The 12,875-nt window shown below is 44.8% G+C and overlaps 1 protein-coding gene across 3 annotated transcripts in view; it reads right to left on the minus strand.

Annotated features, from left to right (window-relative positions):
- The window catches only part of RAD54L2 (RAD54 like 2), a 46,748-nt gene that overhangs the window by 9,299 nt on the left and 24,574 nt on the right, over positions 1 to 12,875 (minus strand). For all 3 annotated transcript variants that reach the window (XM_015641043.3, XM_015641041.3, XM_015641042.3), the window contains exons 2-15: positions 12,003 to 12,201; positions 10,640 to 10,779; positions 8,972 to 9,103; positions 7,998 to 8,230; positions 7,335 to 7,517; positions 6,927 to 7,060; positions 6,028 to 6,224; positions 5,261 to 5,603; positions 3,879 to 4,056; positions 3,151 to 3,402; positions 2,489 to 2,607; positions 2,076 to 2,191; positions 966 to 1,065; positions 422 to 627 (exon numbers count right to left, since the gene is read on the minus strand). In XM_015641043.3, coding sequence (XP_015496529.1) covers positions 422 to 627; positions 966 to 1,065; positions 2,076 to 2,191; positions 2,489 to 2,607; positions 3,151 to 3,402; positions 3,879 to 4,056; positions 5,261 to 5,603; positions 6,028 to 6,224; positions 6,927 to 7,060; positions 7,335 to 7,517; positions 7,998 to 8,230; positions 8,972 to 9,103; positions 10,640 to 10,779; positions 12,003 to 12,201 — 2,532 coding nt within the window. The remainder of the gene's footprint in view (positions 1 to 421; positions 628 to 965; positions 1,066 to 2,075; positions 2,192 to 2,488; positions 2,608 to 3,150; positions 3,403 to 3,878; positions 4,057 to 5,260; positions 5,604 to 6,027; positions 6,225 to 6,926; positions 7,061 to 7,334; positions 7,518 to 7,997; positions 8,231 to 8,971; positions 9,104 to 10,639; positions 10,780 to 12,002; positions 12,202 to 12,875) is intronic.

Genomic DNA, 12,875 nt, shown 5'->3' on the forward strand with positions numbered 1-12,875 from the left:
AGTCAAAGGTATTAATAAATGTTTTAACTAAGCTATTTTTCCTCTCTTACAGCACGAAAAATGAAGATAGTTATTTTAGTAGTAATACCCAGCTTAAGATGAGCAATATCCAGGCAGAGGGGAAAACAGGATGAGCACTCCCCAAGTCTCCAGTCTGTTGTGGAAGCCAGAAGAGGAGCAGAGAAAGTATATGGTACAGCAGTGAACTGGGACCACAACCTTGCTGCAGGATGCTGGCTCTACCAGCATCAATTTCTTATGGGATCCCATGTCAAACATCAAACACAGCCCTGGAATAGTGCTACCACCCCTTTGTCTGCTCTTCAACCTTTAGAAAGTTACAAAACCCACAGAAACAGGACTTCCAGGAGCTAAGAGGAGTGAAAGCTGAGAGTGGAACGTTGTGCTCATCCACACTTACCTGACATGCCCTGCTTGGAGATCTGACGGTCATAGATCTTCTTCTCCAGGGTGTAATCAGAAACCAGCCTGTAGATGTGGCACGGCTTCTTCTGCCCGTAGCGGTACACCCGGCACACGGCCTGGGCATCGTGGCACGGGTTCCAGGAAGCATCAAACACCACCACTCTGTTTGCTCCAATGAGGTTGACACCCAAACACCCAGCACTGGAAAATTAAGGCACATTTTAAACTGCTGCCCTGGTCAATTTTTAAAACTTCTAGGCAGGGATAACCAACACAGCCAAGAGTCCATAGAGAGTCTATGGAATGTTTCCTCCAGTCAAACTTTAAACCCAAGCTCGGTTTCCAAGACTGTTAAGCTGTTGCAGAGGCCTAAGGCTGAAATCCTACATCTCTAGGGAATTCAGAAGCAGATGGCACTATCATACCATGGACAGCACATTACAAGGGAAGTTAAGAACTGAAAACCCACATGCATCCAGAATGTGGAGGAGGAGGGCACAGGAGTCCTCCCCTGTGCCCTCCTGCTCCAGCCAACTCACCGTGTGGACAAAAGGAAGAGCCAAACAGAGGCATTGCTGGGATCATTGAACTGGTTAATCAGCCGCTCCCTTTCCGAGGCAGAGGTGCTGCCATCCAGTCCTGAGAAGGGAATTAAAGACACATGTAAAAGCTCTGTATGTCTGGGGGATTTCTATTGGAACAAACCCACTTCCCAAACACTGAGCTTTGAAACTGGTTCCAAACCAATTCATGTACTCCAGGATCTCAACTGGACCACTCTGTACCTGTAATATGCCCAAAAAGGCAGGTGCAATGCAGCCAGCCAGGTTGGGACTTGCTCAACTGAAAGATCAAATCTTTCAGTTACATTAAGTAAACAGTACTCAAGCTTGTCAAGGCCAGGCCTGGGAGCACTACAACACATCTTGCCCTTTAAGGCTCTGCTTTGGCCAAGGTGGATAGCAAACAGGAACAAAGGCCTCATGTATGCAGGAAGTTCCAGGAATCAAGAGAAAGCAAAATTGTAATGCCTTTGGCAAGCCCCCAGAAACTAGACCTGAGCACAGAGAATGCTGGTGTAAAGGAGTGCAGGGGGTGTCATGTCTCTGCTCCTGGGCAGCAGCTTGCTTCTGGCAGCTCTGCAAAAATCAGGAACACTACATCCACCATTCTTCTCAGTCTTGGCCTCCAAAGTAGCCACACAAAGCAACAACCCATACTAGAGAAAGATTTAAAGCTGGGGAAGAGGGGAGAGGAGTTCACAGCCTTGAGCAAGTGAAAGCATTCCACTGTGATTCTGGTTTTGGAAGCAAGATGTAGCAAATAGCCAACAGGAAGCAAAAAGTATCTTTTGCAACTTTAAAAAAGCAGTAGTGTGTTAGTGAGATGTCAAAGATGTCTAACATCTTCTAAGTAAGATGTCAAAAGAGGATTTGAAATTACTGCTTAGCTGCTATCCAACTGACATTATCTAACAAAATTTTTCAAAAATTATCTTTCCAGTCTGAAAGATGTTCATCAGAAGAATGCTTCAGAAGAGCATTTTCACACACAAAGACAACTAAAAGAAGATGGTGGGCAACTTTCAGGAATGAGTCCTTCACACGATCGGTGTCACAACAAAAGAGAGGAGGACTGGATGCACTCACTGTAGTAGTTGATGTTTCGGACCCAGTTATGAACTCCTCCATCTGAGTCTGGAGGACTCGGCATCGGTCTCTTTGCCAAAAACTCTTCAATGACAGATAAGGTGGACAAGCTCTGGCTGCAAAACCAAGATCTCTGTTCAGAAAAACGCCCCTTGCAGCAGAAGTGGAGTATCAGAAGCCTTCCCCAACCGTGACAGTGCTGATGGTTGTCAAAACCTGTTTGTGCAGCACACCCCTCACTAGTAAATGTGACAGTGGCACAAGTATATAATCCACAGATGAAAATCCATATTAATACAACAAAGGAGAAAAGGGGAACTGCCACACCATTGTAAAAACCTCCTAGTACCAGGAGGGATCCAACTGCTCCAGTATTTATCGACTGTAGGATCAGTTGGTGATACTCTGCTTACCTGAAGACCAAGATCTTGTCTCCAAGCTTCACACTTTCCTCAATTAGGTGGAAAAGTAACACCATCTTGGGTGAGTTCTCCAGGACTCCCGTCTGGTAATCACACAAGATGTCTTTGGCCTAGAGAAACAGGAGACTATTACAGGTGGAGTTGCTCATTCCCTGTTTAGTTCAATAACCCTGTCTCAAGGTGAGAGAAATAAATCATGGCAATGAGGTTATTTACATCCAGTTGTTTGAAGTGATAATGTTACTCCCAACTATTGCTGCTACCTCCCATTCCAGAAGCTCCAAATGACAAACTTTCTCGATGAATGAGTGTTCTCCTAACCTCTCATGACTCTTTTATCTCAAAGAGCTTTCCTCCATCCTTCCAGATTTACCACCATCTTATTTAGATCAAACTTCATCCTAACACCTTTATTTAGGATAACGAAGTCCACGGTGTTTTCGGTCAGGTAAGAACAAAGACATAAGAGTGCTGCCTACAATTCTACCTCATGACAGTCACAAACCTCTCCTATGCAGATCTGCTTATCAAGATGCTCTGTGGTAAAGAGAACATAAGAGAAACCCATAACTCAGAGGAGTCTACTCTGCTTCAGAAAACTGTCCAGTCTTTCAGACTCTCCAAATAAAGAGTTTTCCAGCAGTGACACTCACCCACTCGTAAGTTACGACCTGATTTGCTCTCTCCTGAAAAGGGTTGAAGCCAACACTCTGCAGGAACTTGCTATTAGTAGCTTCTCCAACTGGTGATGCCAAAGCATTACTCTCTGTTTTGACTTTAATTCCCTGAGGCTGGCAGCGGGAATTAGTGCTTGCTGTGCCAAGGTCATCCACATCCAAATCCTGATCATTTGCCAGATTCTCCTTTTGCAGAGCTTCATACAACACATCTGGATGGTTCCAGATCTGAAGGGATAAAGAAAGAAAGATTAGACCTGCACTGGTCTGCTGCTTGCCAATGATTGTGACCTGAAAGCCCCCACAGCTATTCAAAGGGAAGAACTAATACTTCTTCTGGCTCTCTTATTTTTATAAGTGCCCAATTCTTCCCTTGAGAACAAACCAGGAGGTCACTGTGAACTCCACACAGCATCAAGGCAGAGGAAGCTGCCTGTTTGCACTAAACAGGTATGGTTATGCAGTTTCAGGTATCAGCCCAGACTGTTTCAGCTGATGGTAGCAGGTTTCTTGCACTGTGTGAAAGAGACATTTAACATCCCTGTACCTCAGTTCTGGAAGCAAAGATAACAACACTGTTGAACCACTGCAGAGCACTCTGGGGAGAGATGGTGGCCAACCACACTTTCACCTCCTCTTTTGATTCATATTCCCCTATCCCAAATATATTAGAATCTTTCTTTGCATCTTCTCCCAAAACCTACCTTACAGCAGACACAGAAAGCTTTGAGTGGGTTCAGCCCCAGCCAGCCACTGTTGCCTGCATCTCGGAACCGGTTCATGAACTCCGTGTAAAGGGCCCGCTGGATCTTGGACAGACGTACCAGAATGACATGTTCTTCCTTAGATGGGAGCTGAACCTTCAGCACGTTGTGGCCTCGCCTGTGGAGGAAATAAAAAGAGTGAGATAAATACAGGGAAGGGAATTTCTCAATATGATCTCCCTGTAGCTGCCTGTAGGGTAAGATTTTGACTTCTTGCCCACCCAGCTGCAGGGAGAAGGACCTCAAAATTGCATGTTTCTCTAATGCATGTCACTTCTGAGATACTCTCCCTGCAGCCAAATACCAATTGTAAACACAATTATAAAGCTCTCAAACATTACAATCCTGTAGCACAGGTCACAGAGTTAACAGGGTGATGAAAGTCCCATTTTCCATGGTAGCTGCAAAATAGAAATAAGATGTAAAGTCTATTTTCAGCTCTGCCAAAGATTAAGACGCTCCAGATCAGCATCTTAGAAACCTCATCTGAGAAAAAAAAAGTGATTTGTTTCATGTAACACTTTCAGATCACTGGATAAGAATGTCACAAAGTGCACATCCAAATTAGCTATTAAGCCATGAAAATAAACCTGAGGTCACTCTGGGGCAGTTAGAGGTGTAGTTCTCCATTATCAGAGTCTGTGGTACCAAAGCAAACCAACTTCAGTGTGGCCAGTAGGGCCAGGGGAGTGAACCTCCCCCTGAACTCAGCACAGGTGAGGCCCTGCCTTGAATCCTGGGCTCAGTTTTGGGCCCCTCACTACAAGATAGTGAGGTGCTGGAGTATATCCAGATTGAGGCAACAGAGGTGGGGAAGAGTCTGGAGCACCAGCCTGGAGAGGACAGCTGAGGGGGCTCAGCCTGGAGAAAAGGAGGCTTTAGGGGGACCTCTCTCTCTCTCTCTCCACAACTTTCTAAAAGTAGGTTATATCCGGGTAGGGAACAGTCTCTTGTCCCAGGTAACAGTAACAGGACAAGAGAAAATGGCCTCATATTGTGCCAGGGAGGTTTAGATTGGATATTAGAAAAAATTTCTTCATGGAAAGGGTGGTCAGACATTGGAACAGACAATTCAGGAAAGAGGTGGAGTCACCAGGCCTGGAGGGATTTAAAAGACTCATAGATGTGGCACAAGCTTTAGGGGTGGCTGTGCTGGGTTAACAGTTGGACTTGATCCTACTTTTCCGACCTTAACGATTCCATGATTCTGTAAGGCAGCAAGATTCAGCTGTACTGCATCAACTCAGCAAACAAGCCAGGTAACTCGTGATGAAGGAGCTGTTTGCATGGACTACACCCCTGAGAACTCGCCGTGGACTCACCGCTGCACGAAGCCCTCCAGCAGGCTGTGCAGGACGTGGCTGCGGTAGCGCATCAGCCGCACGTCCTGGGGGGTGCTGTCAATGCACTGCCCGTTCAGGATGGGCCGCTCAAACATGTTGCTGAATTCCTGCCGCGAGCCCAGGAAGTCAGGCCGGACAAAGTCCACCATGCACCAGTACTCGATGAGGTTGTTCTGGAGCGGGTACCCTGTCAGCACCACCCGCCGGCGCGAGCGGATGTTCTTCAGCGCCTGGGAAGTGCTGGCATGGCAGTTCTTTATGCGGTGTCCTTCGTCACAAATCACCACATCTGGGCCCGGGCGAGACAAAGCCTTCTCAATCCCTGAGGATGAGGGACATTAAGTGTTAGTTAGAGAGTAACAAAACAAAGTTCTGGTTTTATAAGGTCACCAGCTTCACAAAAGAGGGGTATTTCTGAAAGAAAAAAAAGCGGTATCCATGGGTGCAGAGAGCAAGGCTGATGCAGGAGATAACATATGACTAGACACTAGTTCTGATTTAGCAAGATGTGGTAATGAGCAAACATGACTGTCCCTTGATTTCTGTTCAATGACCTGCATTGCATCAAGTTGGGTGTCTTGCATCAAATTAGAGCTCAATAACCTTCTGCCTCCAAAGACACAATCCTGCCCAGCAAAGTTCTATCATGTCAGTGACACTAAAAGTAAGTTATAGGTTGTTTCCCTGTGCTGACAGCCAACTGGACAGCAGGGTCACATTCTCCCTCTTGAGGGCTGACTTCCCACCTTTCAGAAGCTCCTGCTGCCGGTCTTCCTCATCCAAGTCAATAATGACAGGGCCAGTTTGTTTCTTTGTTCTCTTCTTCCTGCCAGTGGCAAAGGACTTCTTCAATGAGAGGAGACGGTACATCTCATATCCCATCAGCAGCACACCACCTTCTGTCACCCAGTCATTCACCACCTTTGCACGTGCAGCTGTTGTCCTGCAAAACAATCAAATAAACTGTAAGCTTTACTCCAATTGCAGGTTGAATCACTGGATTAGAGAAAAAATACCCATTCAATTAACTAAAGCACTTTTCTCATATCAAACCAGATGGAGGTTTACAATGGAATTTCTTTAGGAAGCAAACAGATACAGAGTGGGGGGAAAAAAGCCTTTTATGTGCCATGGATAGCAGGATTGAGAATGACAAATCCCTACAGGAACTGAGGTGTACAAGTTTGTCATGCACAAAAGCATACCAAACTCAAGAGTTCCCTTTTTAATGAGCTGTTGAGTTTGCCTCTGCAAAAACCATTTTCAGAACAAGCTGCCAATGCACATGGTTGTAATCTTCAAGTTGTTTATCCCCTGTTGTCTCTTTGAATGCTCCTGTCCCCCAGACTTTATTCCCTTCCAGCCTGCTCAGAATTGGATCAGATCAAGAAACTATCTCCTCTCAGTCCACCCCAGTACATCAGATCCTGGCCAACAGCAAATATATAGCTGCAGCAGCATCAGCAGATTCAAATATATCCCACCCAGAAGGTGAAGACACCAACAGGTAGGTGTATAAATACAGCCAATGAACTGAGAATTCCCCAGGACCACTGCACTGCCCTGATCCATGCAAGGAAGATGACTCAGAAAGAAGCAGAGGTCCCTGAGCCAAGAGCTCAGAAAAGCTTTTATTGTCACCTACTTGTGTTCATCATTCAGGATGTGGACTTTGAAGGTGCGTGGCTGGACTTCTTTGGAGTTATAATCAGCAGGAAGGTTTTCAGGTGCTGGGAGCCACATGTTGAACTCTGCTAGCCAGTTTTGGAGCGTATTCACCTGAAAAAGTTAGCCAGGGAAGGATTAAAAACCCAAATGAGTCACTTGGGATTTTTAAGAGCAAAAACGAGGGAATGACATGACACCCGATGTGCCCAGATGGAAGCAGCAGCTCAAGCATGCAAATTCAGGAACACAGGGAATGACAGAGGGGGAAGAGCAGCAAGGATGTGATAGAGCTTGATGAGTGATGGGACACTAATCAACCTTCTTGATGCAAAGAAAGAAGTAGTGTAAGGAAGCCCCTCAGCCAGCCCTTCGTGCGGCTACTTACAGGTACAATGGCAAGAACAGTCTTTGCCTCCGTGTGCCGAAAAAGTACATCCAAGAAAGAGATGACCTGTATGGTCTTGCCCAGGCCCATGCTATGTGCTAAAATACACCCAAACCCACTGCTGGTTTTAAATCTCTCCAAGGACTCGACCAAGTTGTCATAAAGGAATCGGATCCCACCAATCTAGGCAGAAAAGTAGAAGAAGTCTTAGAATGATGGCACACAAAAAAGCCCAAGATGGGTATGTATTTACAGAGTGGCAAGTACACGAGGACCATGAAAACGTAAAAGGGATGTTTCAAGTTCACTAGAGTACTCTAATCTAGGGAAGGCTCAGGAACTCAGTGTTTTTAGATGCTCATAGAATTTTTTGAGAATATGTCAAAAAATAAAAATTAATTTGTAGCCAAAGGATCTTAACTAGGGTTGATTAGTTTGCTTATAAATATAATTTTATTTTTTAAAAGTTCATCTAAATATACAAAGGTCTGATAATAACAACAGCTGAAGTTATACAGAGCCCTGGCCTTCCTCTAATTCAGTTTTATCTTTTGACTGTCCACCACAACCAGACTGGTCACAGAGCTCACCAAAGAAGTTCTGCTGAGACTCCCAGGCAAGCTTGCCCTAATTCATTGCATTTTCAAGGCTAACAAAGCCTACCTGATGAGGTTTTACTGCATGTGCAAGCTGGGGAGCCAGGAAAATGTCCTCCTCATTTGGTGGATGATTGATGTTGACAATGACTTGCCCCAGAGCATCTGACTGATTTAAGGCATCATTCACATGAGAGCCACTGCTCTCTTCATTGCCATCCTCCTCCCCCTCATTGCCAGAGTCACTGCTGTCCACAATTTGGAGGGCATCATCCTCTCCAGAGCTCAGCTCAATCACTTCTGTAAAGTAACCGAAACCAGAGAGAACAAGGACAAAGTTAACTTGACATCAGGGTTTATCATGAATGGAAAAAAAACTATCAGGAAATAAGGCTACCTCCAGCTTCTGCAATTCCACCCTGGCCTAATGATGTATCCTGAACAAGCAGGTGTGATACAGGCACACACCAGGCCTGTCAGACCAGCATATGAAAGCATCAGCTTCCCTGTCTTCCAAATGTTTCAGGGAACATTAACTTTGGCTGATCCAAAGAGAACATGAGATGGTATCTAGGAGTGTTTTACATTCTCTTCTATATGTTTTCTTAATTCCTAAGCCCAGACATGAATTTTATGTACTGATGTAATGCCTAAGGATCGCCAAGGAGTCCGGCTGAACCCATTTGGGACAAGGGACACAAAAACCACTTCCAGCTGCAGATCTGCATACTTAAATGCTCCTTCTACAAGCAGCAAATGGTGCCACATCTCCTGTAAGCATTCTTCAGCAATGCACTGAGCAAAGATAGGTGCATTTATAAAGCAGGAATAAACACAAGTTCAAAAGAGGGCCTGACAGGCCATTTTATAAATGTTGTTTTAGGACTCACAGGCCAGAACTGCTCATATAATTGGAAACCAATAGGTCTACAAAAGTCTGAAGTGATTCACCACTGGAGCATCTGACCAGATGAGAACAGACTTGTGGCTGAATAAACAGCATATTTTGAGAAGAGCAGGCTGAGGCAACTGGTCACTTACCATCTTTAATGCTATTTTTTCCTTCAGTATCATCTTCACTGCCACTGCTGGTACTGTCGAGGCAGATCACTTCCTGAGCCAGGACCTGAGGGGGGAGCTGGGTCGCTTCTGCTGTTCTGAAAACGATGTCCTCTACAAACATGTATTACAAACAATAAGTAATTCATAATAATGGGGAAGGAGACAAAACTGTTCAGAAACCAGACAGTACTTCCTTCCACTTAGCTCCAATAACTTAGTCCTGGAATTTTCCATAACAGACTCTCACTGTCTACAATTCTGCTATGACTCAGCTTCCTGGGTCACACTCTCCTCCATTCTCAATATGCTGAAACAATAGCCCATTGCTGATGGCAACCTCTGTTTCATGCCCTGACTGGGGCACACTGACCATGCAGCATGCTAAAGCCCTTTGTTTCTCTTTTTTTTGGTCTCAGTAAAAGCTGTGTTTCATCCAGAAGAGAAAGTACCAATTGCTGAAGGGATGATAACTGTCCTTTGTTAATAGGGACACTGTAATAATTACATTCCACATATGGGGGAAAAACAACTTTTGCTGATCAAGAGCATTTGTTTGTATGTTTTTAGTGCTGTCATTTGAGGGAGAGGCAAATGGGGTCAAACAGCACCACTGCAGTGTCACAGCAAGCAACGACATTCTTCTGGGGCTGAACCTACCCTGCATAAGTGTTTTAAACAGCTCTTATTCCTTCTCCCACATGTAAAAGTGTTTTTAACACTTGCACATAAGAGAGAATATAAATCTCCTCAAGAGGTAAGGCCAACTCAAGAATTCCTTACCCTTGCCCAATATCCAGCTGCACTTCTCTGCCCTTTACACCTTCTGAAGCTGTGCTACAAGCTAAATCACCAAGATGTTCCAGTGCAAGGTGACATATTCACACAAAGACATGAGTGATGCTTAACCATTTATACTGTCTGCAACTCACTGCCTGCTGAAACATGCAAGGAAGGCCAAGGTTTCATCACCAACATATGTGCACCCAGTCTACTGTTCCACAATCCCCACTACCAGAAACATCCGTTACCAGACCATTCCCAGGACAAAAAGGATCTGGCATTTCTGCCAAGTCTTTTGATTTAAGCTCCCATACCAGCTGGAAAGACAAGAGAGCTCTGCTTCAACATCCCCCTACACACACTTAATATGTGTCAAAATATCTTCAACAATCATTACCTGGCATCTTTCATAAAGTGGCCACTGTATCTTGATACAAGCACAGAAGTGCAACTGCCTACACTAAACCTACAAGTGGTTTGGAACTGCTGTTTACACTTGAAAGTCCAAGCACAGCATAGAATCACATGTTTGGGGTTAGAAAGACCCTCCAAAGGTCGTCTAGTCCAACCCCTCTACACTGAGCAAGGACATCTTCAGCTACATCTGGTTGCCTAAAAACCCAATCCAACCTTGAATGTTTCCAGGAATGGGGCATTTACCACATCTCTGCACAACCAGATGTGGTAAATTCCAGAGTTTCACCATCCTCATTGTAAACCATTTCTTCCTTGTATCTAACCTGTATCTACCTCATTTAGGTCAAAACTATTGTCCCTTGTCCTATCATGGACAAGCATGGCGCTACCTTCTTCATTCAGCTTCTATCCTGAAAGCTCTTGCTTTGGCTGGCACCTCCCAGTGCTTACCAGGAAGAAACTCCAGGGGTACAGTTGGTATAGAGGCTGGATAATCCTTCCGCTGCTGCTCAAGCCGTTTCCTTCTCTCCAACTCTTCCTGCTGGGCTGCCTTTGTCACGGCTTCCAGTTGGTCCTCACGCAACAGCTTTCTGAACACAGGAGCAAACGTGATTTGGTTACACTTCATTTCTTCCATAGCAAAGTAATGAAAGGAGGAAAAACATCAGTGGGTAAGCACATACTTAAACTAGGTTACCAGAGACTAGTTCTTCTGCCTGAAAGGATGTTTTTTATTGATATGCAGTTTATAGACACAAAATACACCAAGTCGTGCAAAGAAGATATATAGGAAGAAAATGCATCAATTCCCCCCACAAAAAGTCATCACCCTGATTCTCTTTTGACAGCATTTTCAGGAGCTAGGATCGCTAAGGTTTTAACAATCATTTCAAGGCATTCTCCAAAAGCACCCTCCCTTTACAGGTAATCTTATTTACTTCCAGAAGTTGCTTTTCCCCTGCTTCAGTGTCACATGTCCAGTTCTGGAAATGAAGGTGCTTCTGCCAGAGGAGAGGTGCAGTAGTGGTAAAATCCAGCTCATTCAAACTAGTCTTTAAAACCACCCAATCCCACACTTCAGGGACATCCCCTTCATCATAATGAAGTCTCATTTTCCAGGGTCTATTCAATGCTTATTCCTTCAGCTTTAAGAACATCAATCTGCACAAGCTTAAATAGGAACCAAAGACCACCAGCACAGGGCATGAGAGCCACTTGCTGCCACAGGAGTTCCTGCTCCATTAGTTCTCCTCATAGCTTGTAAAATTCCCTTGAGCAAAATTTCTTAGTGATTTACCAGCTCACAACTTGTCCCAGAATATGTGGTGAATTACACAATCAAACAATTACTGCTTTATAAAATCCAGGTGAAACTGACTTTCAACATTTCAGTTGCTAACTGTAGCATCAGCATTCCTGTCAACAAGTACCCAGGACAGTATAGGAAAGGACTGTATTTTAGGCTGTTTCCAACAGAATTCACCTCAGCAAATATCTGAAACTGGTATTTACTTTATGGTGGTACTGTTTTTCAATTACATCTCTCAAAAGACAGCAGCAATTACACAATTTTTGCAATATATTCCATAACCAAATAGTCACTCTTCTGAAATACCAAACAAGTCTGCACCCACATGCAGCACTCCAGTCTGAGATCACTCTACTCCCACTGGTGAAATCCTAAGGTTTTGGAAAAGAAAAACCATCTGGTTTGCCAGCAGTGGCACAATGTAGCTCAGAAGCAAAGTGCAGAGATTCTGTTTTCACCACCATATGTGACCCGAGCTCGCTCTGTCCTGCTGCTGCTGCTTACCTTATGTTCCTCCGCATGTGAGACGGTTTCTGAGCCCTCTTCTTTTTGGTGTCCTCAGAGGCCAGGCTCTTGTGCTGGTTCTGCAAGAGTTGCTCTGCCCGCTCGCTCTGAGATGAGGTAGTTGAAGTCGAGCGCTGCCATTCTCCATCCTCCGCGTGCTCCGCATGGTCACCGCTGAACACGGCTTCCTGGGGTTGGTCTGCAAGGGGAAGAACGTGCCATGGGAACAGCTGTGCCAGGCTGGCAGCTGGCTTTTCCATGAGCATTCAGCAGGATTTGAGCTCTCACTCATGAGGGTCAAAACTGGGGTCCTTTCTGACAGTCAAAGAGAGTTAAAAAGTTTTACAGTGAAGGGTCTGTCCCTAGTGAAAGCCAAGACTAACACCCCTCAAGACAGCCCAAAAGTGTCCTGACAAGAAAACAAGGCAAAATTATTTAGGTCCATGTGGAGCACTTCCTGTCCCAAGAGTCTGTTTTTCTATGAGGGCCTGATAAGCTCTGATCAAAACAAGGAACTTAAAGATGTTTTTCTTTGTTTCACATCATTCAAGGCAGAAATTTCCATCTATATGACACCTGTGCAACCATCTCCCAGGTCAACAGGACACAGTATGTGAAAGGTTATCTGGATCAGGTAATGGGTAATGGCTCAGCAGGCAGTTCAGTGGTTTTAGCACCAGACTTGACTCTCATGGTTTAAATGGTAATTTCCAACAAGCTTTTTGTCAAACAAAACCCAAGTGGCAATACTCTTTCTACATTATAAATCACGTGCATTCCTTTTCCTCTTCATTCTCCTATTTGCAGACTTCCATTTGTGCCTGATTCCACTCTTAAAATGTGAAATGCCACCTTGTTCTAAGTGACACTTGG

The sequence above is a fragment of the Parus major genome, chromosome 12, assembly GCF_001522545.3.
Source record: "Parus major isolate Abel chromosome 12, Parus_major1.1, whole genome shotgun sequence".
Classification (NCBI taxonomy): domain Eukaryota; kingdom Metazoa; phylum Chordata; class Aves; order Passeriformes; family Paridae; genus Parus; species Parus major.